The sequence below is a fragment of the Cydia splendana genome, chromosome 12, assembly GCF_910591565.1.
Source record: "Cydia splendana chromosome 12, ilCydSple1.2, whole genome shotgun sequence".
Taxonomy (NCBI): Eukaryota; Metazoa; Arthropoda; class Insecta; order Lepidoptera; family Tortricidae; genus Cydia; species Cydia splendana.
Genome location: NC_085971.1, coordinates 14410129 through 14437000, shown reverse-complemented (window position 1 = coordinate 14437000; position 26872 = coordinate 14410129). Strand labels below are relative to the sequence as shown.

Here is a 26872-nt window from a genome sequence, read left to right as displayed (position 1 = left end):
TTCTTGGAGTGGTAAGATTTCTCATAACATTTATATAGTTATTTCCATAACTATTTATAATCATCATAGTCATGAAGAGAAATAAATGGAAACATGGTCTTGTTGTTCACATTTTACTATCTCACAGTAATATTTACAAAATTGCACAAAGTGATCTTAGCTTACACAGTTTACACACACAACTTATTTACATTAATAAATAAAATTTTATAGAACTTTCTACGGCATCAAAAAGGACAAGTGCTTTTGAAGGCCAGGAAATTAAAAGAAAAAGCGTTGGAAGAAACCTTCCTCAGAATCTTCTAAATTCTCATTGTCTTCTATTACTTCTTCTTGCCTCTTGATTTCCTCCTCTTCGTCGCTTTCGAGGATATTTGCTTCTTCTTGTGCCCTCTGCCATTCTTCGTCTTGTTCGTCGTCGTATTGTAGGATAGACCGCTTCTTGCGGCTTTCTTCCTGGTCTTCAGTCTCTTCTACATCTTCGTCTTCTTCTTGTCTGTTTAAGACTTCTTCATCTTCAATTTCCTCATCGTCTGTTTCCTCTTGCGCTGACCGCTTCTTGCGAGTTTCTTCCTGATCTTCAATATCATCTTCAACCTCTTCTTGCCTCTTTAGAGCTTCTTCATCTACTTCATCATCTACATCTTCTTGTCTCTTTAAGACTTCTTCGTCTTCAATTTCCCCATCTTGTGTTTCCTCTTGCGCTGACCGCTTCTTGCGAGTTTCTTCCTGATCTTCAATATCATCTTCGACCTCTTCTTGCCTCTTTAAAGCTTCCTCATCTTCTTCATCGCCTCCATCTTCTTGTCTCTTTAAGACTTCTTCGTCTTCAATTTCCTCATCTTGCGTTTCCTCTTGCGCTGACCGCTTCTTGAGAGTTTCTTCCTGATCTTCAATATCATCTTCAACCTCTTCTTGCCTCTTTAGAGCTTCTTCATCTACTTCATCATCTACATCTTCTTGTCTCTTTAAGACTTCTTCGTCTTCAATTTCCCCATCTTGTGTTTCCTCTTGCGCTGACCGCTTCTTGCGAGTTTCTTCCTGATCTTCAATATCATCTTCGACCTCTTCTTGCCTCTTCAAGGCTTCCTCATCCTCCACCTCTTCATCTTCTGTTTCCTCTTGAGCTGACCGCTTTTTGCGGTTTTCTTCCTGATCTTCGATTGCATCTTCGACCTCTTCTTCATTTTCGGCTTCTTCTTGCCTTTTTAAATTTTCTAATTCGTGTTGCTGATCTTCCTCGTTTTCTTCATTCTCCACTTCTTCTTGCCTCCTTAGACTTTCTTCTTCTTCAACCTCTTCCTCAATCTCTTCTTGCCTCTTTAGAGCTTCCTCGTCTTCTTCATTTTCTAATTCTTCTTGCGCTGACCGCTTTTTGCGATTTTCTTCCTGATCTTCCTCGTTTTCTTCATTCTCCACTTCTTCTTGCCTCCTTAGACTTTCTTCTTCAACCTCTTCCTCAATCTCTTCTTGCCTCTTTAGAGGTTCCTCGTCTTCTTCATCATCAACTTCTTCATTTTCTAATTCTTCTTGCGCTGACCGCTTTTTGCGATTTTCTTCCTGATCTTCCTCGTTTTCTTCATTCTCCACTTCTTCTTGCCTCCTTAGGCTTTCTTCTTCTTCAACCTCTTCCTCAACTTCTTCTTGCCTGTTTGGAGCTTCCTCGTCTTCATCATCATCTTCTACATTTTCCTGCCTCTTTAGAGCTTCTTCCTCGTTAACCTCCTCTTCGATCTCTTCCTGTAGTTCCTCACCGTTGACATCCTCAGTTTCTTCTTGAGCACGCATTAAGCTCTCTAGTTCTTCTTGTTCAGATTCCTCGTCAAGCTCTTCCTGGAATTTAAGTGCGTGGTTGCGTTCATAGTCTTCGCCATCATCGTGGTTGTGATCGTGCTCATGGTCATCATCGTGCTCGTGGTCATGATCGTGATCGAGGTCATCACGGTCGTGATCGTCATCATGGGCATGATCTTGATCGGAAGCGTGGTCATGGTCGTGATCGTGCTCATGGTCATGTTCGTCGTCGTGTTCGTGGTCGTGATGGTCATCCTCGTCGTGTCCCTCTTCTGTTTCTTCTAATCTAAGTCCCTCTTCGCCATCATCGTCATGGCCATGGCCGTGATGATGGTGGTGATCGTGGTCATGTTCATCCTCGTCGAGTCCCTCTTCTGTTTCTTCTAATCTAAGTGCCTCTTCACCATCATCGTCATGGCCATGGCCGTGATGATGGTGGTGATCGTGGTCATGTTCATCCTCGTCGAGTCCCTCTTCTGTTTCTTCTAATCTAAGTGCCTCTTCGCCATCATCGTGATGGTGGTGCTGATGGCCGTGATGGTGGTGATAATGATCATCCTCGTCGAGTCGCTCCTCTATTTCTTCGATCAGCTTCTCTTCAGTATCGTCTTGTAATCTCGCCTTCAAGAATTTGATGACAGCATCTGCTTCCCAATCTTCACCAGAGCCTGGATCTTCCACTTGGTCTTCAGATTCTAGCTCATTTTCTTGTTCGGATTCTAGTTCAGGCTGTGGTTGGGGTTCCGCTTCTGTTTCAGGCTCTGGTTCTGGTTGAGGTTCTGGCTCAGGTTCTGGTTGAGGTTCTGTTTCAGGTTCTGGTTCTGGTTGAGGTTCTGGCTCGGGCTCTGGTTCTGGTTGAAGTTCTGGCTCGGGCTCTGGTTCTGGTTGAGGTTCTGGCTCAGGCTCTGGTTGAGGTTCTGGCTCTGGTTCTGGTTGAGGTTCTGGCTCAGGCTCTGGTTCTGGTTGAGGTTCTGGCTCAGGTTCTGGTTGAGGTTCTGGCTCTGGCTCAGGTTCTGGTTCAGGTTCTGGTTGAGGTTCTGGCTCTGGCTCAGGTTCTGGTTGAGGTTCAGGTTCTGGTTCTGGTTGAGGTTCTGGCTCTGGTTCAGGTTCTGGGTCGGTCCGGCAGCTTGCTGGCGCATCTGTCCAAGCGCACACCTGAAAAGAGTGATAAAAAAATAGTTAGAATCGGACCAAGCTAACTTTGCATGGCATTTGCAATTACAATGTGTGGCAATGCCATCATAAAGTCAAATTTCAAAGAAAATATGACATTTACAATGACACTCGCTTACTTTGTTTTGTTCAACAAAGTTTGTTCTGTCCAAATCGGTGCAAAGTTGGCAGACGGACTCTACGTATCTTTTAATAAATCTAACAATTTATTCCTTGTTGCGCTATCCGCAGAAAATTCTGCTAAGTTTTAAATTTACGGTCATTACCTACTTGACAATAAGATTAACACATACAGCCTATTCCGACTACCGTCTCGATGGAGATTGATCGGGCAGTAAAAATTGCTTTAATATACCGATGGCTGATGCAACGATTTATGCGGTGTATTAGCGGCTGTTAAGCAGTCTAATTGAGGCACTATATGCTATGAGATAAGATTTTCTAGCAGTAGACTGTGTACCTGTTCCTGTTCGTCGAACCAGGATTCATCGGGACATTCCATCAGGTAAGCTCGGCCGGCGTAGCATTGGTAGTAGGCCTTGCAGCCTTCGGTGCTGGCTATACGAAGGAAGTTCTCCTGTCCCGCGCATAGTGTCTCCGGGTCTTGTCTCAAGGATATTGAGAGAGCGGAGGCGCTGGCCGCCGCCAGAGCGCACAGGACTAATCTTAAGGCTACTGGAAGGTAAAATAATATTTATTAATTATCTGTGGAGACCACTATCTAATCTATAAAGCCGCGTCTACACCAAGCGCACGCGCTCACGAGGGAGCCTCGCTCGCGAGCGCGTGTGCTTGGTGGAGACGCGGCTTATGCTACGCGTACATCTGCACATTGTAAAGAAAGACATCGACGTCAGCGACATTTCAGCAAGTCCATCAAGTGGACAACGCGATCTAAGAAAAAGAAGTAAACATTGTGATAATCAGATGGCAATGCTGGCCAGTATTTTGCTGCACGCATTAGAATTGCCATTCAACGTGGCTATGCGGGCAGCCTTCTGGGCACACTCCGCACACTGCCCATCGGCAGTGACTTGGAGGACGTGTTTTATTTATAGGGCCTTTATTTTAAGTTTGTTTATAGATAGTTTGTATTTTTTTTATGGCAATTGAACATGGAATGGAATGGAACACATAAACAGGGGCTGTATAGTGCCAGTAATATTGAACTAGATGACGCCTCTTGAGACTGTTCCTTGACTAAAATACCTAAAGCTTAACCAATTGAATGAAGGAGTATTCTCCTAGCCACGCATTCATTGTTTATGAAATTAGACTTTTGTGGTATGCAGTGTATGCACCATACCCACTGCTTTTGTGGTATGCAGTGTATGCACCATACCCACTGCTTTTGTGGTATGCAGTGTATGCACCATACCCACTGCTTTTTCCCTGTTAGTTTGCCCGTATCTTGCGGCGCTCTTTTTATGGAAACTTCTATCCCTGTGTGCATTCCTTTAGGAGTAAATTTTCTTACACACACACTTACACTTTATAAGTTGTGTTTTCTAAGCTTTTATAGGTTAGGTAAACATGTAGGTAATAGGTAAACTTAGGTAATAGGTATCCCTAATTTTACACCCATCGTAGGCACCCTGTTTAGGTATTCAAGATTGTGATTGTCACCGATATTGCTTTATTATTAATATTTTGCACGAGTGGCAACAGTTGAGTAGGCTTAGCCCACCCTAAATAAATAGCATTAAGTACGTGACTTCGGTTTATTTGTATGGGCACTGTCGAGAAGGCGAGATGTCCGGTTTCAAACCCGCAAACTATTATTAAATTATTTGTCGGTGTAAGTACTTCACAAATTCACAAAATCTCCGAGGATATAGGTACTGATAAAGTTGCCAATAAATTACATACGAGACACCTAGAAGATAAACAGGCCTATTCGGATTTTGAGATAATCACAAGATCTAGAGACGATTTAGAGATCAACTAGATCTACATTAGATATCGACTAGATGTGACTTGGATATCTAAGTCATGACTTGTCGAAATCGTTCAAGAGGACCTCCAGAATCGCGGAAACGTTAAATTTTACATATCTATCTTACAAATATCTTTAAATTATCCATATCGTAACTTGTTGAAGTCTAGTAGAAATCTAATTCATTTTCTGAATCGAGCCGAAAGTCACCCGTTTCTTTAAATATACCTTTGCATAAAACCATGCCATTGTAGGACATAAAACAAAATATAATACCTATTTAAGAAGAAGTGAATGCTAATTTACGTTTATCTAGTTAATAGGTAGAAACGCAACCAAGCGTGTTCATTAAACTATAAAAATGAAAGAATTTTCCCTAAAAATTAAAGTTCCATGAATTATAAAACGCAAATTAAAAATACGTAAACCGTACTGCCTCTAAATTAGCACAACGTTCTTTGTGAAAGCATAAACTTTTAGCTCTGCAAATGCCAGGAAGTTTATTACAAAGTGCAAAGTAGCTAAGTTATTATGGTATCTTTCACATGATAGATCAAAGAAGTTGTTTTGATGGATCAAATAAATGGTTTAGAGCGGAAATAGAATTGAGGTACCATAAATGGGGTGAATAGGGTTCGCGGGGAGAGTTGGGTTATGAATGGGGAGAGAAGAGATGAAAGGGGGGTGAGGTGGGATTTTAAGGCTACTGTTACAAAAATAATGTATTCCAATTTAAAATGGAGCTATACTCATAATAAAAAAAAAATCAATCCAACAATCTTCCAAAATCACCTTTGTATGAAAACCCAACTCACCCCAAATACGAGGGACTACTACGGGGTGCGGTGGGATTTCCTGTTTATCGTCAAAGTTATGAAATGGAACTACCCAAAATAAAATAAAAACTAAAATACAAACGTCCGGAACACTTATTATATACAGCATTCAGTTTGCATATGTAAAAATAAAATGCTATCGAAGTTTGAATGTCAGTTTTGCACCTACTCGCCCCATTTAACGGTAATTAGTAAAAACATTATTTTTTTAAACCCGCAAATACATAAATATAAGTATCAGAAAATATTATCATTAATCTGCTATCCGTCTCACTTTTGTTTGTTTCGTCATCCGATTCTTTCAAGAGGTAACGCACTCAGATAAAAAATGCCAAGATAGGCACAATGCGAAACTGTTCCTTCAAAGATAAAACCCACAGTAGCTAGATTGTGTGAAATACCTACATACTTGAGATATTTGTTGCTTACCTACTTAGTGAATTCCATAGTCTAATAAAACATGGTCTTCTATTCCCAGAGTGACACAGGCCTACGTCACAATAACATGGCCGCTATATATAGCGCTATCGCATATTATCATATAGCGCTGTCGCATGATGACGTAGGCTTGTGTCAGTTAGGTGACCTAGAAAAGACGGGAATGGAGTACCAGGCGGAGTATATTATTATACCATGGTGAATTCTAAAAAGCGTATTTCGATGTAGGTATAGGTACCTACTACCGGTACCAAAGGAGACACTTTGGTGCGGCTTTATCTAGCATTGGCTGTTTTTGAATTACATAATGATAGAGTGAATACCCTTATTGAACAATTTAGAGGGTAATTGAGTGATTTGGGAGTTATTCTACAGTATTTGGTTTTCGAGGGGACAGCGGGCATAATTCCTTAAAACTTAGCTATAGGTATCTCCCTGATGCGCAGTGCGAGAGAGTACCAATAGCCTCCTGAGTGCTGTTATTGCCCTGTTATGAGGCGTTGGAACTATGTGCATACAGGCTACAGACATCTCATTTTTAATGTTAAATGAATAGGAATTTAATTGTTTAATTTTGATTTTAATTTTGATATATTTTGATTTTTTTATTTTTATTACATGTTAATTAGTTTTGTGCCGTGGATATTATAATATATTTTATTATTTTAATGTATGTTTAGCATGTAGGCACTAACTCCTAACTGTAAGTACTTGTAATACCGTAAAACGGGGTGAGTAGGTTTCGCGGGGAGAGGTGGGTTATGAATGGGGAGAGAAGGTTTGAGAGCGGCGTGAGAAGGGATTTTAAGGCTACTGCTACAAAAATAATGTATTCCAATTTAAAATGGAGCTATAGTAATACGCATAATAAAAAAAATCGATCCAACAATCTTCCAAAATCACCTTTGTATGAAAACCCCTCTACGCAAATACGAGGCACTACTAAAATAGGGTAAAAATAAAATGTTATCGAGGTTTGAATTTCAGTTTTGACCCTACTCACCCCATTTTACGGTACTAACAAATTTATGGACCTATGCAGTCTGAAATAAATATATTGAATTGAATTATTATGTTCACGTATGACGAAGGGACATACTCGTATAATCTGGCAAGCCAATTTTTGTCAGTAATAAAAAAAGGTGCGTTTCAAAATTTGTATGGAAGTACGATCCTTCCCGCCTACGTTATTCGTCTTTTTCGTATATGTATATGTACTACTTGACAGTATTTTTAAGTCGATGTAAAACGTTTTTTCATAGTGCATAAATTGACTTTATATTTATTTATAACAATAATTTCTTAGCGCTCTGAGGAAATTTAAAAAAATGCTAATTACACTGGCATTCACATTTAGTTCAACCGTCAAGCGTCGCTACCAGGTATGTCACCATTGGTAGAAGCTACATGTATATTTGCGGCGTTTGAGGTTGAAACCCTGGGGCCATCGGGGCCTAGCACGCGTCGCCTCTATAAGGAATTGTCAAAGCGTCTTATAAAGGATTCGTGTGCGGTGTGCCCAGAGGGCTGGCCAATATTTCGCTCGCTTCTGGACACCCTAGCGATGACTTTGGGCTATATTATACTAGTGGCTCTGTGAGCTGTAGACCTCGCGAGCAGAGCTTGAAATAACATGGTGCTAAGAGCTTTAAATACACCGTGTTTTTTTTGATTTCCGTTAATTTCAAGGGTGCATTCCTGAGCTTAAATCAAGTAACTTTCTCAAAGACACCGATGTTCTAATTAAGTCCATTTCGGAGATAATCTATAATTTATTTTTTTACTATAAGGCCTCTACAAGCGTGTACACTTGCCTTAGGGCCGGCTTACATATTGATTAGTGTTTAGAATGAGTTCATACATTTGCTACTAAACTTAAGTACAATCTCGGTCGATTGATGTACGAAATGACATTGATATGTCACAGATTTCAATTGTTTGGTTAAGTTAAATGTAATGCCCGTGTTACAACAACGCTATATGCTACATTTAATTACTTTTTAAACAAAAAAAAAAAACAAAAAAGAAAACAAAAAAAAATTTTTTTTTTGAAAATTAACTATGCCATTTAGTTCTTATAAACGTACTTAACTATACCCCGAAGTTAACGGAATTCAATAAAAACACGGTGTATAGTAAATTAAAGAAAAACAATACGAAATTTATGTGTAAAAAAATACAAAAAGTTATAATATCCCAGCATACAATTACTGGGGATCGAACCCAGACCCTCTGTGCAAACAGAAAAAGCGAACGTTTACAAACTGAGCCAAATAGTTCTTAGATGGGTTGACGAAATTTAGCTACTCCTTCTCAAATTAAAATTAGTTAAAATTAAATATCTAAATACCGCCTAAACCAGCGATAATTTTTTTCTGCATTTTTTGCTATTAACTCTGTAAACATGTCTCAAAAAGAAAAAAGTCTTATGATATCGATACGACTATTTGTTTAGGCGCCAGGTATCACGACTCCGCCATTTTTAAAAATTTCCAAAAACCGGATTGACAAAAAAATTTTATTTAGTCATAAAATTCGGTCACAAAATTTCACGAGAATCGGTTAAGAATTGCGACCTGTAGAGGAGAACATCCGGACATACGAAAGCAAAATGCCCGAGTCAAAACGTAGACCTTCGCTTCGCTTCGGTCAATTATTATAAGTTTTAATTTAAGTGTTTTATTGTGTTTTACCCCCATGTTTCGTTGCACCAAATAAACATTTAGGTACTCCGTTTGCACTTAATAAAAGCTATTGTAATCAAGTTTCGGCTTTAATGCAAATTAAAAAGTGAATAAAATATAAATAACAAATACTTACAATTCATTTCGACCGCAATGCACCCCTGAGCGATCCGCGGCTAAATAAGCTAAACGGATGGAGGAGGTGAATTTTATCGAGATCATTATATCACAAGAGGCTGATAACGTCAGAGCTGAAACTCCGATACTGTCGATCACCGCTATCTGTTTAGCCCGGGGTCTGGATGCGACTGAATAGTTGCGACCGTTTCGTAGTTCTGCGACTGGACGGAAGTCGGGGTTTATTCAGGATGGTTAACTCTGAGGTTGGATAGACCGAGAGATGCAATGAATAGTGATATTAATTGAAATGCCAGTAGCAGGAGTCACAGTGTAGTGAGTCCGGTATTAGTTGCTGTGGTATTGGTCTTTGTAGTTAATCAATTGCGTTTTTGTACCAATTATATTCAATTCTGAGTAAGAAGTTAAGTTTTGTAGTGTATTTGTATTTATTTGAACTACTTTAATACAATTTATAAATATATTTTTTGAACTTAGCGACTTTTCCAACAGGCCGATTATTTCGACAAAAACCCCATACACCACGTCCAAAAATTATAACCTGTGTTGTTTGATGTAACGCAATATTTTATACAACAAAGCTGAACAAATCTGAATCTTCCTATACATATTATGTTTAATTATGGCCATGATTGCGGAGGGTGCGTTGAGTAAAGATCAAATTTTTATAAAGTAAGTTATGGTTGTCACCTGACGAAATGAAGGCATAATATTATGATGATCCCTTTATCAAGAGGATCTTAAAAGCTAACGTTTATTCTGTACTGAACGTGACACCCGTGACACACACGTGATGTAGGTAAAAGGTATAAAGTCGCAATAAAGAAACGCCCGCCTAAGCCAATTTCAGTGATCGGCCATCGTGCAAGCATCAGGCGCAGTTTGGTGACCTTGGAGCAATCATGACATACAGACAGTCATCATGTGTCATAGACATGATTTGCCCACGTTAGCGGCGTTAAGCCGGCCTAATCTAATGCTTTAACTTCCTTGAACTTGTGTTTGGTGACGTATCTATGTTGGATTTAAAGGGCTCAAATGATCTAGCCAAGTTACTGAGCAAAATTTGGTTTCTCTTCGATTTCACGAAAAACGGAAATAATATAATACTTAATAAATAAATATTATAGGATAATTTTACAAAGATCGACCTAGTCCCTCAGTAAGCTAAATAAGGCTTGTGTTATAGGTACTAGACGACGATATATATGTATAATATATTTTATATATAAATACTTATATACATAGAAAACATCCATAACTTAGGTAACAAATATTTGTGATAAACACACTAGGATTCGAACCCGGGACCTCCTGCTTCGTAGGCAGGGTCACTACCGACTAGGCTAGGAGGCCGTCAAAAACTTAAAAGTCGAAAAAATTTAGGTAACCATAATACTATCTTATTATTTGAAAAACTGTGACGATACCGAGCGAGTGTGTTTTTCAAATAATAAGATAGTATTATAGTTAATTTTTTTAACTATAAAGTACTAAATACATTAAGCAACAAGAAACAAATGAGGGTTCCATAAATGTACTATTTCCTATGGGTGTGGTATTTCATAGTTAAAAAATCGGCCAAGAGCATGTCGAGCCATGCTCAGTGTAGGGTTTCGTAGTAAATTGACCAAACTAGTATAGTAATCAGTAAGTATCATGTACATTACAAGCATAAGGGACTATAAGGGAGTAAAAAGACGTACAAAGCCCTGTAAAGGTACCTACCTTTACAGGGCTTTGTACGTCTTTTTACTAAGAAGAGAAGATAGATTGCAATAACTCAAAAACGACTGGACCGATCATGTTCACTATAGTTTTCATTGAAAGTATTTATGAAGCTTTTGTTTCACGATTTTTGTCATATTTTTTGGACCCATGGTTCAAAAGTTAGAGGGCCCCCTCACACATTTTTTTTCTTTCGGACCGATTATTTCCGAATATATTAACTTTATCATAAAATGTTTTTTGGAGACCCTTAATAGTTTTTAAAGACCTATGCACAATTGCACAGATACTCAATATTTGGGTCAAAATAAAAAAAAAACAAATTAACATGCTGAACGTATAACTAATTACTGGCTAACACTGTGCTGTACAAGTAATTTAAAAAAAACCGGACAAGTGCGAGTTGGACTCGCCCACCGAGAGTTTCGTACTTTTTAGTATTTGTTGTTATAGCGGCAACACAGAAATGCATCATCTGTGAATATTTCAACTGTCTAGCTATCACGGTTCATTAGATACAGCCTGTTGACAGACAGACTGACAGTGGAGTCTTACTAATAGGGTCCCGTTTTTACCCTTTGGGTAGGGAACCCTAAAAAGCAAAGTTTTAATAAATACATAATTTAATAAAAACACTCCGTGGGGGACGAACTTTAAGATATTAATACCAAGTGTACCTAACAGATGAACTCATAGCCAATCTATATCTATACATATAATAAAGCTGAAGAGGGTCGAAAGTCTGTACATGGAAGATATTCGAAAAAAAGTTGGCTGGGGATACTTAGAATCGATAACAGAACACGTTCCAACAGTTTTTAGAATTTTTGTCTGTTTGTCTGTTTATCTGTTTATCTGTTTGTCTGTTTATTTGAACGCGCATCACGTGAAAACGGCTGAACGGATTTTGATGCAAACTTTACTAATCTGTCGAGAACATCCCCGGCCAGGTTATAGGCTATAAAAATTCAACCCCTAAAAGGGGGGGTAGCCACAACACTCGATTGACTTAAGTTTGCCCCTGAATCTTATGGCGCTACTTAGGAAGGAGGGGCAAACTTTTTTCAAATATGTGCTACCACTATAGAGTACCCTGGTAAACTAACAGATGGCGCTGAATTTAATACGTGTTGATATGAATAAGCCACCGAGGAAGGATTTTGCCAATTTAACTCTAACTTTAGAAGAGAGGGTACGGATATCAACAAATTTAATTGAATAATTATGTTGATTTAATAATACAACAAAATTAAACGACAGTAAATTAATTGCCCCTCATTGCACAGTGCCATCTTTTGGGGTGAGTAAACATTAAGTAATCAAGAAAACTAAAAATGAATTTACATAGTTACGTAGTGGTAAAATAAACACACATATCAACACGCGTATAAGTAATTGCATAATTTAAAATTATTAATTTTCTCCGTCATGAATTATACCTAATCGTAATTATATCGCATCCATATCAAATCCATATTCATACGTATACAGCACTTAATAATGGCCACGAAGGTGGGTACTTTGAAAAAAAAACATTGACCTCTGTCATTTTCAGTGCCGGATTAACCCTTTTAAGCAAAATAAGCACTTGGACCACGTCTAGGGGGCACCAAAACCGTAGGCAAAGAAACGCGCAGGCTGCATCAGCATTGCAGTCGTCGTGGAGTAGGTACCTACATGAAACTTTTATACTTACGTGTACAAGTACCCGTCTAATAACGAAGGGTCGTAGGGATCAAGTAAGAGAGTGAGGGTACGTAAGAGCATCTCCAACGTAGGCTTTCGATTTGACCCTACGCGGAGGCCCTTAAAGTCATGGAAAAATATCTTGCTTTGGGGCTGGCGGCCAGCCGATTTTTTCGACATAGGTTACCGATTTTATAGCGAATTTTGCTCTCTTGCACACCAGATTTGTCGGCCAAGCCGAGTTGCTCCTTAGCCGCGATCCTGAGACCTAACTGTCAAAGTGTTATAAGGGGCCCCGTGAAAGCAGAAAACTAAAAGCATCCTATCAAGTAGCGCTTTCGAGTGAAGCCAAAGAGCGAGCAGCAGAAGAGTCGTGATTACATGCATAGATTCGATTTCAAGCCACTCTTTTGCAGTTCGGCGTTAGGTCTTATGCGAAGCCTTTTGCCTTACGGCAAAGTTGATCTTCTGCCTTAATTACACTTGGGCGTGGATCCAAATCCAAGCTTTCCTCTTTCGCAGCTGGGCCTTCTGCCTTGCTCACACTTCGCCAATTCAATTCACTTGGTCAATTCCAAGCTCTGCTTTCTTGCATCTTTTCACCTCTCTTGCATCAAACAACCTAGCTGAGACTCTTAAATATCGAGCCCTATGCGAAGCTACGCTGATAAAAAACTGTCCCATCCCTTCTCTGTATGAAATCCTGGATTCGCGCCTGGTTGGGACTAAAGGTAAAAATGTACAACTGTCTATCAAATTGTGTTTTTATATCGAAAAATTTTCGCGCTCGCTTCGCTCGCGTTTTCAATAACTATCTAAGATATAATAAAGATGACATTCGGGTGGCGACTGCAGCAGAATTATTGTGTTTCAACGTTACTGCTGCAGCAGAATTATTCTGTTGCAATGTTACTGCTGCAGCACTGTCAATTTTCGTGATAAAATGATGTAACTGATTTCCATACTAAAAGTAAAAATGTACAACTGTCTATCAAATTGCGTTTTTTATATCGAAAAATTTTCGCGCACGCTTCGCTCGCGTTTTTTATTACTTTCTAAGATATGATAAAGGTGACATTCGGGTGGCGACTGCAACAGCATTACTCTGTTGCTACTTTACTGCTGCAGCACTGTCAATTTTCGTAATAAAATGATGTACTTAGCTGATTTCCATACTAAAAGTAAAAATGTACAACTGTCTATCAAATTGCGATTTTAATATCGAAAAATTTTCGCGCTCGCTTCGCTCGCGGGAGAGCGAGGCAGGGGAAGGGGCCACCATGGTCTAGAAATGCTTAGGGCATCAAAATATCTTAATCCGGCACAGGTCGTTTGTGGAGTCAAACGATTTGGGTGCGAGTCCCGTTTTATACGCATTTCCATGCCTTCCCGAAAAAAATCGAATCATTCGCGAAAGTCTCGCAACGCATTGAGGTTACAAGGGGCACGTGGTCTTCCTCAGGAGTCTGAAGAAGACCACGGTGAGTGGCGCTCTAGCCAGGCAGGCCGCTTCGCTTTCGCTCGCGCGCGTATATCTTACTGTATCGTCCGATATACACCTACTACTCTGTCGTTAAAATCACGTGTAAAATTTTAAAAATATTTTATCTGGACTACAGTCCTCTAGCATATCCATCTGTCAACTTTACTTCAAGATCCGCCTCCAGGGGAGAGGGAAAGAAATTAAGATTAGTTATTAGCCGCTTACTGACACAGACCGAATTCCACGCGGGCGGAGCCGCGGGCACAGCTAGTTATCAATATAATTATTTATAAGTAAGTATTTTATTCCTATATGTCATTGGCTCATATACCGAGCGGATAAAGGATGACTCACGCTAGACCGTCCCGGGCCCGGGCCGAGGCGTCTGACATATGACGGTTGATTGGCGATCGGTGATCACGTGGTGTTTTCCATATAAAACGAAGCGCCGGATGATCCGGCCCGGCCCAGGCCCGGTCTAGCATGAGTCATCCTTTAAATAGAAACTCCGAAACTTTTTAAGAATTAACCTTTTCTTGTAAGAACTGTTTACTCTCCCTCTCCCTCTCCCTCTCCCTCTCCCTCTCCCTCTCCCTCTCCCTCTCCCTCTCCCTCTCCCTCTCCCTCTCCCTCTCCCTCTCCCTCTCCCTCTCCCTCTCCCTCTCCCTCTCCCTCTCCCTCTCCCTCTCCCTCTCCCTCTCCCTCTCCCTCTCCCTCTCCCTCTCCCTCTCCCTCTCCCTCTCCCTCTCCCTCTCCCTCTCCCTCTCCCTCTCCCTCTCCCTCTCCCTCTCCCTCTCCCTCTCCCTCTCCCTCTCCCTCTCCCTCTCCCTCTCCCTCTCCCTCTCCCTCTCCCTCTCCCTCTCCCTCTCCCTCTCCCTCTCCCTCTCCCTCTCCCTCTCCCTCTCCCTCTCCCTCTCCCTCTCCCTCTCCCTCTCCCTCTCCCTCTCCCTCTCCCTCTCCCTCTCCCTCTCCCTCTCCCTCTCCCTCTCCCTCTCCCTCTCCCTCTCCCTCTCCCTCTCCCTCTCCCTCTCCCTCTCCCTCTCCCTCTCCCTCTCCCTCTCCCTCTCCCTCTCCCTCTCCCTCTCCCTCTCCCTCTCCCTCTCCCTCTCCCTCTCCCTCTCCCTCTGCCTCTGCCTCTGCCTCTGCCTCTGCCTCTGCCTCTGCCTCTGCCTCTGCCTCTGCCTCTGCCTCTGCCTCTGCCTCTGCCTCTGCCTCTGCCTCTGCCTCTGCCTCTGCCTCTGCCTCTGCCTCTGCCTCTGCCTCTGCCTCTGCCTCTGCCTCTGCCTCTGCCTCTGCCTCTGCCTCTGCCTCTGCCTCTGCCTCTGCCTCTGCCTCTGCCTCTGCCTCTGCCTCTGCCTCTGCCTCTGCCTCTGCCTCTGCCTCTGCCTCTGCCTCTGCCTCTGCCTCTGCCTCTGCCTCTGCCTCTGCCTCTGCCTCTGCCTCTGCCTCTGCCTCTGCCTCTGCCTCTATCTCTATTTCTATCTCTATTTCCACCACCATAAGAATGCATAGATTGTCGAATAGTGCGTTATCTACGCCCGTCTCAAACAGGATAGATAGAGTTAGACCAAGAAAAATCTGCAGCGATTTTGAAAGCCCACGCAGTGCAAGTGTTATTCTGCCGTCATAATCCCGATAATTCACAACAAACACCGATAACGAACTCTGCGAAACATGAAGTCATAAATGTCCTGTGAAAAATGTCGTTCTGACTTTTTTACTATTTTAAGGTTAGGCTACAGGGCAAACCCTTAACCCGATCGTCTTTGTTTTAGGCTCAAATTGTAGCTGACTAAATTGTCCAGAGCCGTTTTTCTCAAATTTTTGATATCATTCTTCGTTTCCAAATTATCGAGCACCAAAATCAAAAATTCGGAAAAAATTGAATTTTATTTTCACTATTTCGACCATAACTTTTTTTGTTTTTGACTTTCTCGAATAATTATTTTTGCACCTTACAGCTCTCGTGATTATGCGTCTTTTGAGCCTATTTTTTAATATCATATCTTCACAACTTTCCGAGATATAAGGGGATCGCCCTTTTTCGTGAAATCGGACCGTATACTGGAGCGAACGAAAAGACATTTCCAATGTCAAAACCATACAATATTGTTAGTATCATATCATTACAGCTACATGTTAGTAGGTAAGTACATTAAAATTAATCATTAACATTATACATATAGGTATATGACTGAGATAAATACAATTAGATAGTCTAGTTACTATATCATGTTATTACTGAACCGCCTGGGTTCTTCTAGCTCATTGGTGCAGGTCAAAGAAGGCAGGCCCGCTTTCAAAATAAATTCATTCCGCACTATTCACATAGTTTAGCATTCCTCTTTTTGTATACGGAATGTTTTACCAGCCAGTCACTCTGAACTCCACATATAAAGTTGCCGGACGCCTTAGTATAGAATTTACCAGAGAAAACTAAAATATAATTTTATTAGAGTTAGATAAAGTTTTTTTATTAAATTAAAAACCGCAAATCTAAACTAAACTACTCCTATTATTAATTTCGTTGCTCTCATATACCATTTTTCGGGGCTAATAGCTTTTATTCTAAAGAGTTAAAAATAGTAACAGCACCAGTCATGGGACATTTAAGAGGAAATTTGGAGTATTTATGATATTTCCCTTGTACATGTAAATGGTCTTCCGCTTAGCGTGTTAAAAGATGAAAGTCCTATCCGCCTTTCATGTTTTAGGCGTGTTGTATCAAAGATACTGCAATGAGTTTCCACATAATTAACAAATTAAAACTATGCTTTTTTTCTCCAGTCATGGACACCAAAGCTCCAGTAATGGGCCCCCCGTAATGGACGTGGATCCAGTAATGGGCCCCCTATAATGGACATTGCTCTATCAGTTAAAATATTGAAATGGGGAATAAGTTATGGCAAAAAAAACAATTTTTGGTATAAGCTTTTATCGCTGAATGTATTTTTCTTTCCACAGCCAATTATTATTGTATTAGATTTATCGAGACAATTCTAATATACCCAAACACAATTAGTTAGGGTTTATTGCGATAAAGTTCCCATGGCCACCTCCTGTCTCCATCATCAGATCAAGTCCATGTTATCATAATATTGCATTATCATCCGATTTGCATACTTAATTACGTACTTAGACAAAATTTCAACTGAATCTGAAATCGAAAAGTGGGTCAAATTCAGCTACCAAGATTTGACCCACACTAACTAACAAGGCAAGTTAAATAAAAGTTTGGAAAAACGATATTAATTTATCCTAAGTCCGAGAATACCTCCTGGTTGACATATTTCGTAACTACATTTTACTTTTGTATTGTTTAAAACATGAAATTATGGCATGGCAAGCATCATTATGTCAATTGTCCCATCATAGGAGGTATGCAGTTTTACAGCTCCTATAATGGGATTGGGCCAAATACCAATATTTTTTTACATCTGTGGAGTCACAACATAGTGTGTTGTATACCTTATCTCATGGTAAATGCAATTAACAAAACGCATTCTAGTTTTCATCAAGTATTAATTAATTAAAATTTAATAAATTAACTCACCTCTCTTAGCGAAGTTGTTAAGAATTTTTTGTGATATTTTTTTTCAGTGGCACGACAACTTTTGGGTTAACGCACATTTTTTAAAAACTAACCGAATTGAATAAAAATTCAAACATAATCAGCTCTAGGACTGTTGTTTATGATAAAAATATATCCAGTGTTTATAATAGTAGTTTATGTGACTGCTACATAATGAAAGGCATTAAAATACGAGTGTGGGTTTATGAAACGAATGAAATGAGTTTCATAATAGTATCACACGAGTGTTTTAATGCCTAATTATGTACAGTTACATACACTGCTTTATCTACACACATATTATAAACTTTCTATGATATATTCACTAACCTCATATTACAACCGACATTGGGGCACTTTCCTCTCTGGCGGAACTCGCGGATATGAGATGGCGTCTCCGAAATAACCATATCGCACATTTTACACGAAACTTTTGTTTAGTTACTTTAAAAACAACAAAACAAATTATTTTTTACTACAAACTAATTAAAAGATAAACTGTACGTCAAATGGCGGCAAATGAAAACTTTTTTCACGCATGTCACGCATCCGTAGTTTTTTTTTAAATTCAGAGACAAACTAGAGTCGGGGTCGATTACCATATCGTCCGATACCAACTTACAAGCGAGATTTGTCAATATTGTATGCAATTGACATTTGATTTCGAATAAAACGTCATCTCGACTGATATTAGAATAGGGGTCAAAATCAAATTGCTTTTTTTTTCAGAGATGTTCGAAATTTGAATTTCATTACCAAATCGATTTTGATATAGTAATGAAGCTATTACCACATTTTCACAGATAAGAAATTTGCTGTAACAAAACAGTTTATCATAATGTGGGCCATTATTTACGGATTTTGAAGGCATCATAGAGAGTTTATGATATGTGTGTAGATAAACTACTTTTATATACTTATTTTAGAGGAATTGTGTTTTTTTGTCCCATTACTGGTTCCGTGTCCATTATAGGGTATACTACTATACTTCGTCTTATTTATCCTGTTATTTATACCCGTGTTTCCATTTTCTCCGTCCCCTGAGGTCTCTTTTGTTCAACAATCATATTAATGCAATCCATTTACCAGAATTACATTCATGAAAGGATGAACACCTACGCTACGTAATAAGTTATTGTTGTTTGTTGCTTAATAATTAAATCCAGATAATAAGTACGAAATTAGAATATCATTAAGCTGAAATCGATGTCATGCGCGAAATAAAAAGTGACCAAGGCCTCCAGTGCCCATAGCTAAGATCGAACCAGCATCTTTTGCATTTGCGGCAGATGGCAAAACCACTGGACGACTCACGGTGGTACCGGTCGAAATTGATCAAATATAATAGGTATGCAATGTTTGAAAAGCTGGGCCCATTTGCCCATACAACTCCAAAGCAAATCCCTTACGGGATTACGTATAGCGAGCGAGAATGATATCCATTAGTATCCCATTTTTCTGACGAGTGCATACCTAACTGAAAAACAACAACATCCAAATATTAAGATAAGTATATGTATAAACCAGACATAGAAGTTTTTGTGGCAAAAACGAGTGTTTGAGAAAATGAAACATCGATAAATCTGTTATCGATAGGTCATATTAATATTTAAAATATGTAATTTCTACTTGCTGTCGGTAAGTTACAGAAAAATTTCAATAATGCAAATCAATCACAAAGCGGTACTTAATTTCATTATTACATATACTTAGTACTTAAAAATTATAACGTAAACTGTAGTACCTATGCAGTGCCAAAAGAATAGAAAACTACCAATATATCAAAAGAGAAGCGCGTTCGCGGTAGCTATCTTCTTATAAAATGTAATAAGTAAGTAAGGTAACATCGATAACAGACATGTCGATATTTCATTTTGTCAATCACTTTATTTTGCCACAAAAACTTCTACGTCTGAAACTTTCACATCTTACACAGATAAATCTAGCCCCAAACTAAGCAAAGCTTGTACTATGGGTGCTAGGCGACGATATACATACTTATGTAGATAAATACATACTTACGTATATATATATATATAGGAAACACCCATGACTCAGGAACAAATATTTGTAGGTCAATGTAGGACTAAAATCAAATGACAAATTGGGAATTCCTACATACGATAATCTCACTTATCAATATGCAGTTTTCCTAAACCACTTCAAATGATCATTGAAGTACCTACTCGTACCGTTGCAATACTCGTACAGTTTAACTTAAAAAAATATATATATATTTTAGGAAAACGCATAAAGGAAAGCAGACGTGTCTGCTTGTTAAAAAATTGGAGTAGTTTAATCATCTGAGACCCCTCGTACAAATTGATGTACATTCTCTCCACTTTCATTGAGTAATTTAAGGGTTAGTAAGTAAATAAATTCAAAAATAAAACAACTGCCTCTGGATCTTAGTAATTAATAAACAATAACAATACAGATGTAGTGCATAATTATTTTCAGAGAAACGTACGAGCGTATCTTGTTATTTCAGTCAGTCTCGGTACAAAAAGTACTGAGGTTGACTGAAGGAGCATGATAAATACGAACGTTTCCGAGAAAATACGATGGAAAACAATTACCTATGCACTACATCCTGTACTAACTACTAACCCTTTATACAACTTTAGATAATTAAATGGAATACCTAGCATACTTATACTAAATGAAAATGTCATTTGTGTAAATATTTTACTAGGTAAAAACATAAGACCAAATTCTCTTCACGTAATTTGACTACGATAAGTTGTCGCTTTGATAAGCACACTTAAAGATATGAAATATATCCACCATTACTGGTCCAGTGCGTCGATTCTAGAAAATATTTCAAATAATGGGTTAGTTATCTTTAAGTTTTCAAACTGAGCAGGTTTTGCGGTGTGAGATGCATGTTATAAATGTTATACCATAGAGAAATAATTATAGTAAGAAGAGTGCTCACTGCATACATCAGTTTTGGTACCAAAAAGACTATTATTTTCATAGTCGACGTATCACGTAGCATCGAGTAGCGGAATTATCAGTACTGCTATAGTTTGTGCGGAAAGAGAAGAGTCGTGAAATGTAGGGGAGCCCATACATTCTACGACTCTTCTCTTTCTGCACAGACCCTACTCGATACTAGATGTTTCTCGTGTGGCGACTCACGAAAATTGTATTGAACATCTACTTAATATTAGAAGCAGACGGAGTTGAAAATAGAGTTCCGGTTAATCTGGTTAAATAATATTATTATGTCTATATGTACGAGTAAGTTTTTTTTTAATTGGCCTGCTTAACTTGTTAACACAACTTGTGTGTTGTTGTTAGCTTGTTATTAGTTGTTGTTGTTGTCATTTTATGTTAACTTTTTTATAGCAGAAAACCGGAATTACGTGTAACTGAATAGCCAGTTACGATTGAATTTTTAATCTGAACTAGTTAATTAAGTACCGAAATAATGTCAGAAACATTATCATTATAGTAATTAACTCAAAGTAATTAAGTCTTACCTACTTCTTTGTAATACTAAAATTAACTATCTACATAAAACACTAAAAAAAATATAACAAAACTGTAATCCAAAACTAACTCTAATTATTTCGTTCAGACCGCCTAGCACGAGTTGCGTTGCGTTCTCGCGCGCGAGTCCATACTTGAAGTCGCGCTAGATTAGGGAGTCGTGCGCGAGAACGCAACTCGTGCTAGCAGCAGTAGGTAAAGCAGGTTCAGGCAGGTAAAAATCAAGAAAAAACCTAAAATTACATTTATTAAGTATTGCTTTCTAGACTAGGTATAGAATTATAAATAGGTGGCCATAGATTTACAGTAGGTATTGTTACCTATCTTGTAAGAAAGTAAGACACTTTAATATTCATATAGGAAAGACAATAGGCAGGCCGCAAATACATTTTTGCTTTTTGTTGTTTCTTATTTTGACTGCTTGATTAAAAGCAACATCTATTCATCATCCAGGATCAAGTCCTTTTATTTTTGCACTAACGTTTTCTTTTTTATATTTTGTTTTTTTTTTGGTCGTATCCGACATCCGATATCGAATCGAATACCGTGAAAACGCGTATAAGATTCTAGACTCTAGAATCTAAGGGAAGACTCTAGAATCTAACGCGTATAAGATTTTAGACTCTAGAAAGAAAAGAATATACCAAGATTACTCTACAATCTAGAGGAATCTTGGTTTTAAGAATGTAAGTAGGTACCTACTAGGTACTCGCAATAGCAATAAGTTATGATATTAATATGATATCATTCTTGTGTGATATATTAGTGCCAGCAGCTAGCTGCTGGTACTAATATATCAATATCATGGTTGTAAGTATTATAATTTTAAAATTTGAATACGCTTCAAAAGGTCTTACTTTCTAACTTTGTCTAAGAAACCCATCACCTTTAAGGATGACTCACGTTAAGCCGGGCCGTGTCCGGGCCGGAGCTTCCGGTGCTTACTTTTCTATGACATGACAGGCGATCACGTGATGCTTTCCATAGAAAACGATGCGCCGGAAGCTCCGGTCCAGACACGGCCCGGTCTAACGTGAGTCATCCTTTAGGTACTCGGTTTAGGTAGGTTAGTTTTATATATGTGTAAACACACCGAATTTTCCAACATGACATAATTTGAATGCCTTTGTATGATAAAACGAACAGGTTTTTGATGGTCAACGATTAGATAAAGTATTCGTGAAATATCTGTGCAGATGCAAACAAGGGCACGAGCCAATGTCATGATATTAAATTATGCTTTCAATAGAAGAAGGCAGGGGATACTCATTTACTTCTGATCTTCCTCGCGTTATCCCGGCATTCTGCCACGGCTCATGGGAGCCTGGGGTCCGCTTGGCAACTAATCCTGAGAATTGTAGTTTTTACGGAAGCGACTGCCATCTGACCTTCCAACCCAGAGTGTAAACTAGACCTTATTGGGATTAGTCCGGTTTCCTCACGATGTTTTCCTTCACCGAAAAGCGACTGGTAAATATCAAATGATATTTCGTACATAAGTTCCGAAAAATTCATTGGTACGAGCCGGGGTTTGAACCCGCAACCTCCGGATTGAAAGTTGCATGCTCTTACTAGGCCACCAGCGCTCTGATACTCATTTACTTCTATGGATCAGTAATTGATCAGTAACTAAATCAGTAATCACCAACCGACAGCGAGTCGGACTCGCCCATGAAGGGTTCCGTAGCAGCAAGTAACATAATAAAGTGTGCAGTTAGTAGGCTGCTTGGCAAATGTGAGAGGTACGCGGTGGCTCATGGACTTAAGTACAACACGACGAAGAGTGAGGTACTCGTATTTCAGTCGCGCGGTTTTAAAGTGGATAGGGTCCCGGATATTATGTTGAATGGAGTACCGCTAAAAAGAACCGCTAAATTTAAGTACTTGGGTCACTGGGTCACGGAGTGTCTCTCGGATGACCTGGACATTGAGAGGGAGCGTAGGGCGCTGGCTGTTCGGGGGAATATGTTGGCCCGCAGGTTTGCGCGATGCAGTAATGAAGTTAAAATTACTTTGTTTAAGGCGTTTTGCCAGTCTTTTTATTCGTGCTGCCTGTGGGTGAACTATACTCAGCGGGCAGTCAGTGCCTTAAGGGTGCAATATAATAACACGCTCAGGATGCTGTTGGGACTGCCCAGGTGCTGCAGCGCATCGGGCATGTTTGCGGAAATGCGAGTAGACGGCTTCCATGCCATTGTTCGAAAGCGGGTCGCCTCCATCATGCGCCGTGTGCGTGGGAGTAACAACGGCATTCTGAGTGTGATCGCTAGCTGTTTGGACTCCCCCATAGCGAGACACTGGAATAGTTTGCATGTAAATAATTGACTGAATTTTAACTATTATTATTATTTATTTTATGTTTGTAATTCCAAAATGTACCTTTTATTTTTTGTGTAAGACTGAATACTTTAATTTTTAATTTTTAATTTTATTATTTTAATCATTTTTAATAATGTATTGTTTTATTATTGTGTACGTAATTTTAATTATTTTAATTTAATATGGATCATCTGTTATCTGCAATAAAGAATTGAATATGAATATGAATAAAGTCGCGGATTACGATTTATGACGTATTAAAAAAAAACTACTTACTAGATCTCTAGAACAAAAAAACTACTTAGTACATCATATACTTTTTTTAGTTTTATCATTCTCTTATTTTAGAAGTTACGGGGGGGGGGGGACGACGACGACGACGACGACGACGACACATTTTACCAATTTGGAATTGTCTCTCGCGCAACCTATTCAGTTTAGAACAGAACATCTACTTACCAAGTTTCAACAGTATTAGTTCTTATAGTTTCGGAAAAAAGTGGCTGTGACATACGGACGGACAGACATACATGACGAATCCATAAGGGTTCCGTTTTTTGCCATTTGGCTACGGAACCCTAAAAAAAAGAAAGAAGTTTAAGAAGTTTTAGAAGTTTAGGTTCAAGAAGTTTAGCACTGATTGACTAGCACGTCATATTTTCGCGGATTGGCAAAATAATATTTTAGTTTTAATTAATATGGATTTCCGCAAAGTAACACCTGATTCTATTCACTATTTGAACCAGAAGTGTACTTACGGTATTGCAAAAATGTTTATTGCCTACTGTTACTACAGTGAAAAGTGCTTCTAGTTTGGCAATTTTCAAAATTACCCCGATTTCGAAGTTACCCCATTGCATTTTATTTTATATTAAATAATATGACGTAACAGGTTATTAAATACCTTAAACGGTTTGATTTATTTCATTAACATTATCAAACATGTGATTTGTCAAAACAATCGCAACAACAGCGATGCGTCATTCAGTTAGTGTTTGTTTTAAAACATTTCTGTTTACAGAATATAAACATTTTAAGCTGACGAGACAAATTGGGATGTACAGATTAATTAATCTAATCTTAATCCGTGACAGACAGATTAGCTTGCAAACTTTTGGCAGCGAAAGAAAATCACAAAATAAAATTTAATTGGACTAAATAATTTGTAGACGCGAAGAATGTAGGTAATTTTCGCATTTAAAAAATAATTACTTTTAAAATATTAAAAGCAAACATTGAGCTTACTTTACTGGCCTATAAAGAAAACTTGCCTGCCTTTTATTTTTTGCCCGAAATTTTGTACATCGTAACTTGCTAAATAATATTAATCTCGCCCAAAATTATTCTCATCCCAGGAAATGAGAATAAACCAGGCAGGAAAACCATCCTGAGGGGCTACCGCGAAAACCGAAATTCGCAAATTGCGGGGACCTTTCTCTTTTACTCCAATGAAGGCGTAATTAGAGCGACAGAGAAAAATGTCCGCAATTTGCGAACTTCGATTTTCGCGGTTATAGCCCTGGTATCATGTATGACGTATGACATTTTCCTGTCTAGTTTATTTCCTATCTGGCTAAGGGTAACATTCCATTTCTGACAGTAGCTGCACTACTAGTACAAAACGCGTCGGTGTTATTGTCAATTTCCAAAGTAAAATGAATGGTAGTGCTGGTGTCGTTGGAAATGGACTGTCACCTTAACATGTTAGCCAGATAGAAATGCCAGATTATAACTGTTTTATTGTATTTTAAAACAAGGTCATGATGAAAATTATAGTCTTAACATGCCATATTGTGTATGATGCCATGCCATTGTGTGTGAATTCCATTAACAAAACAAAAAATAGATTTAGGTCATATTTTGTGTTGTGTTTTCTCGTTCTCGAATATGACTAAAATTTGCCTCGGGGGTGGTTTTGGCTGATATAAATCACGAGAAATAAACCAATGACAGATTCAATTGGGTTTCCTTGTCATTGTCAATGTGTTAACGTCAATGCCGTGGACTCAAAAGGGATATTTAAAACACGTCGCATGTCGTTTCATCCCGATACATTTCTACTTTTGATTCACATTAGTAGATAAATTATTGTTACTCGACGGTCCCTGATGTTATTTACTGCCTTATTTTAATGTTATTTTGTTTTTGTATAACTTTTATGAAATCATTCAATGTTTCTTTACCAGATGCCATAACAACCTAAATCGTAATGTAATAAGGAAATATACCTACATATGAAAAGTGTATGTATTTCTTGTCAGCTTTGCTATTGTTTTTTTAACTTTTAAGTACTTTGGTAATTTTTGTTTATGGAATAAATTGCAAATATGCGAGTTTTCGTGTACGAATTAAAACTTGTTAAGATACTTATACTCGTTTTGATTTCAGAGGAGGCATTTGCTTAATGCCTCTTGACATCCCACGTTCAACATTTAAGCTTGTTTATAATGAAAATTACCAAACTTTATAATAATATCAAGTACCAAAATTCGTATTTTGAATTTTAAACAGTAGGTAGATACCTAGGTACTTAATATAATATGATATGCGACTCGAAAAATTATTTATTATTTTATAAATCCAGTGGTGCAATCTTCTCCTTAGATGACATCTAACATTTGATCTCATTTTGACGAAAAAAATGATTATATGATTTAAGATTATACAAAATTGAGATTCAAAAGCGTTGCTCCTTTTTGTTTCTGTGTATTTTAAGAGAAAAGTGGACGACCACGCACGGTCGCTTTTCCATACAAACGCAGTGCTCAATTTCCTCTCTGCATATTAATACATACTTACATAGGTATTATAAAAAATAATTTTATACAATTTCATGTATATTCTACCAAAGCTATACCCCTCCGTTTTTAAATTGTAGGTATATGAGTTGGGAGCTTCTAAAATTTGTATGTAATTTGTTTTTCTCTCCTAACTCATATATGTAAATAATCAACAACTCGAAAAAACAAAAAAATGCATAGGTGTGCATAACTAGTTAACATCAAATTGTATAAAAACTTGCTATATAATACCTATGCATAATATATGTACATGTACCTTCCTTTTGTATAACCATATGTCATTGCCACACCCGATATGGGTAACATGTAATTGAATCGATTATTACTTGAAGACCTGAAGACCTATACCGGGTGTGGCCTGTAATATGAGCAAATAATTAAACTGTAGGCTGTACTCCTCATACTGACCAACATTTGTTCAGTGACTTTTAAAAATAACTTGTGGTTTGATTTTTAATACACTTTAAAGTTTATTCTAAGACGCAATGTAGGTATTGCGAATTTTCTCATGTTTAAGGCGTGACAAGCAACGTCAATCACAATGATATGGCGTGGCGATGGCGTCCATTGATGATAATATTTATTTTGTATGAAAAATAGGGAGTCTAAATACTTCATAACTTTTAAAAGTTGTTGAACAAAAGTATCACCGTTTGAGGAGTACAATCTATGTTTTAATTATTTGCTCGTGTTACAGGCCACACCCGGTATACATCCATGTAAGCAATTATAATTGAGTAAAAATAAAATAAATAGTTATATCAAATTGTGTAATAATACTAAAAAT

The 26872-nt window shown here is 38.4% G+C and overlaps 1 protein-coding gene and 1 long non-coding RNA gene across 2 annotated transcripts in view; one reads left to right on the top strand and one right to left on the bottom strand.

Annotated features, from left to right (window-relative positions):
- LOC134795744 (uncharacterized) overlaps positions 1-26872 on the top strand; it is a 333124-nt gene that overhangs the window by 66279 nt on the left and 239973 nt on the right. The window lies entirely within an intron of this gene.
- On the bottom strand, positions 245-9207 carry LOC134795871 (trichohyalin-like). The gene is made up of 3 exons (XM_063767801.1): positions 8998-9207; positions 3428-3642; positions 245-2949 (listed from the first exon to the last, which is right to left on the bottom strand). The coding sequence occupies exons 1-3, from the start codon at positions 9002-9004 to the stop codon at positions 262-264; spliced, it is 2910 nt and encodes a 969-aa protein (XP_063623871.1). The 5' UTR covers positions 9005-9207; the 3' UTR covers positions 245-261.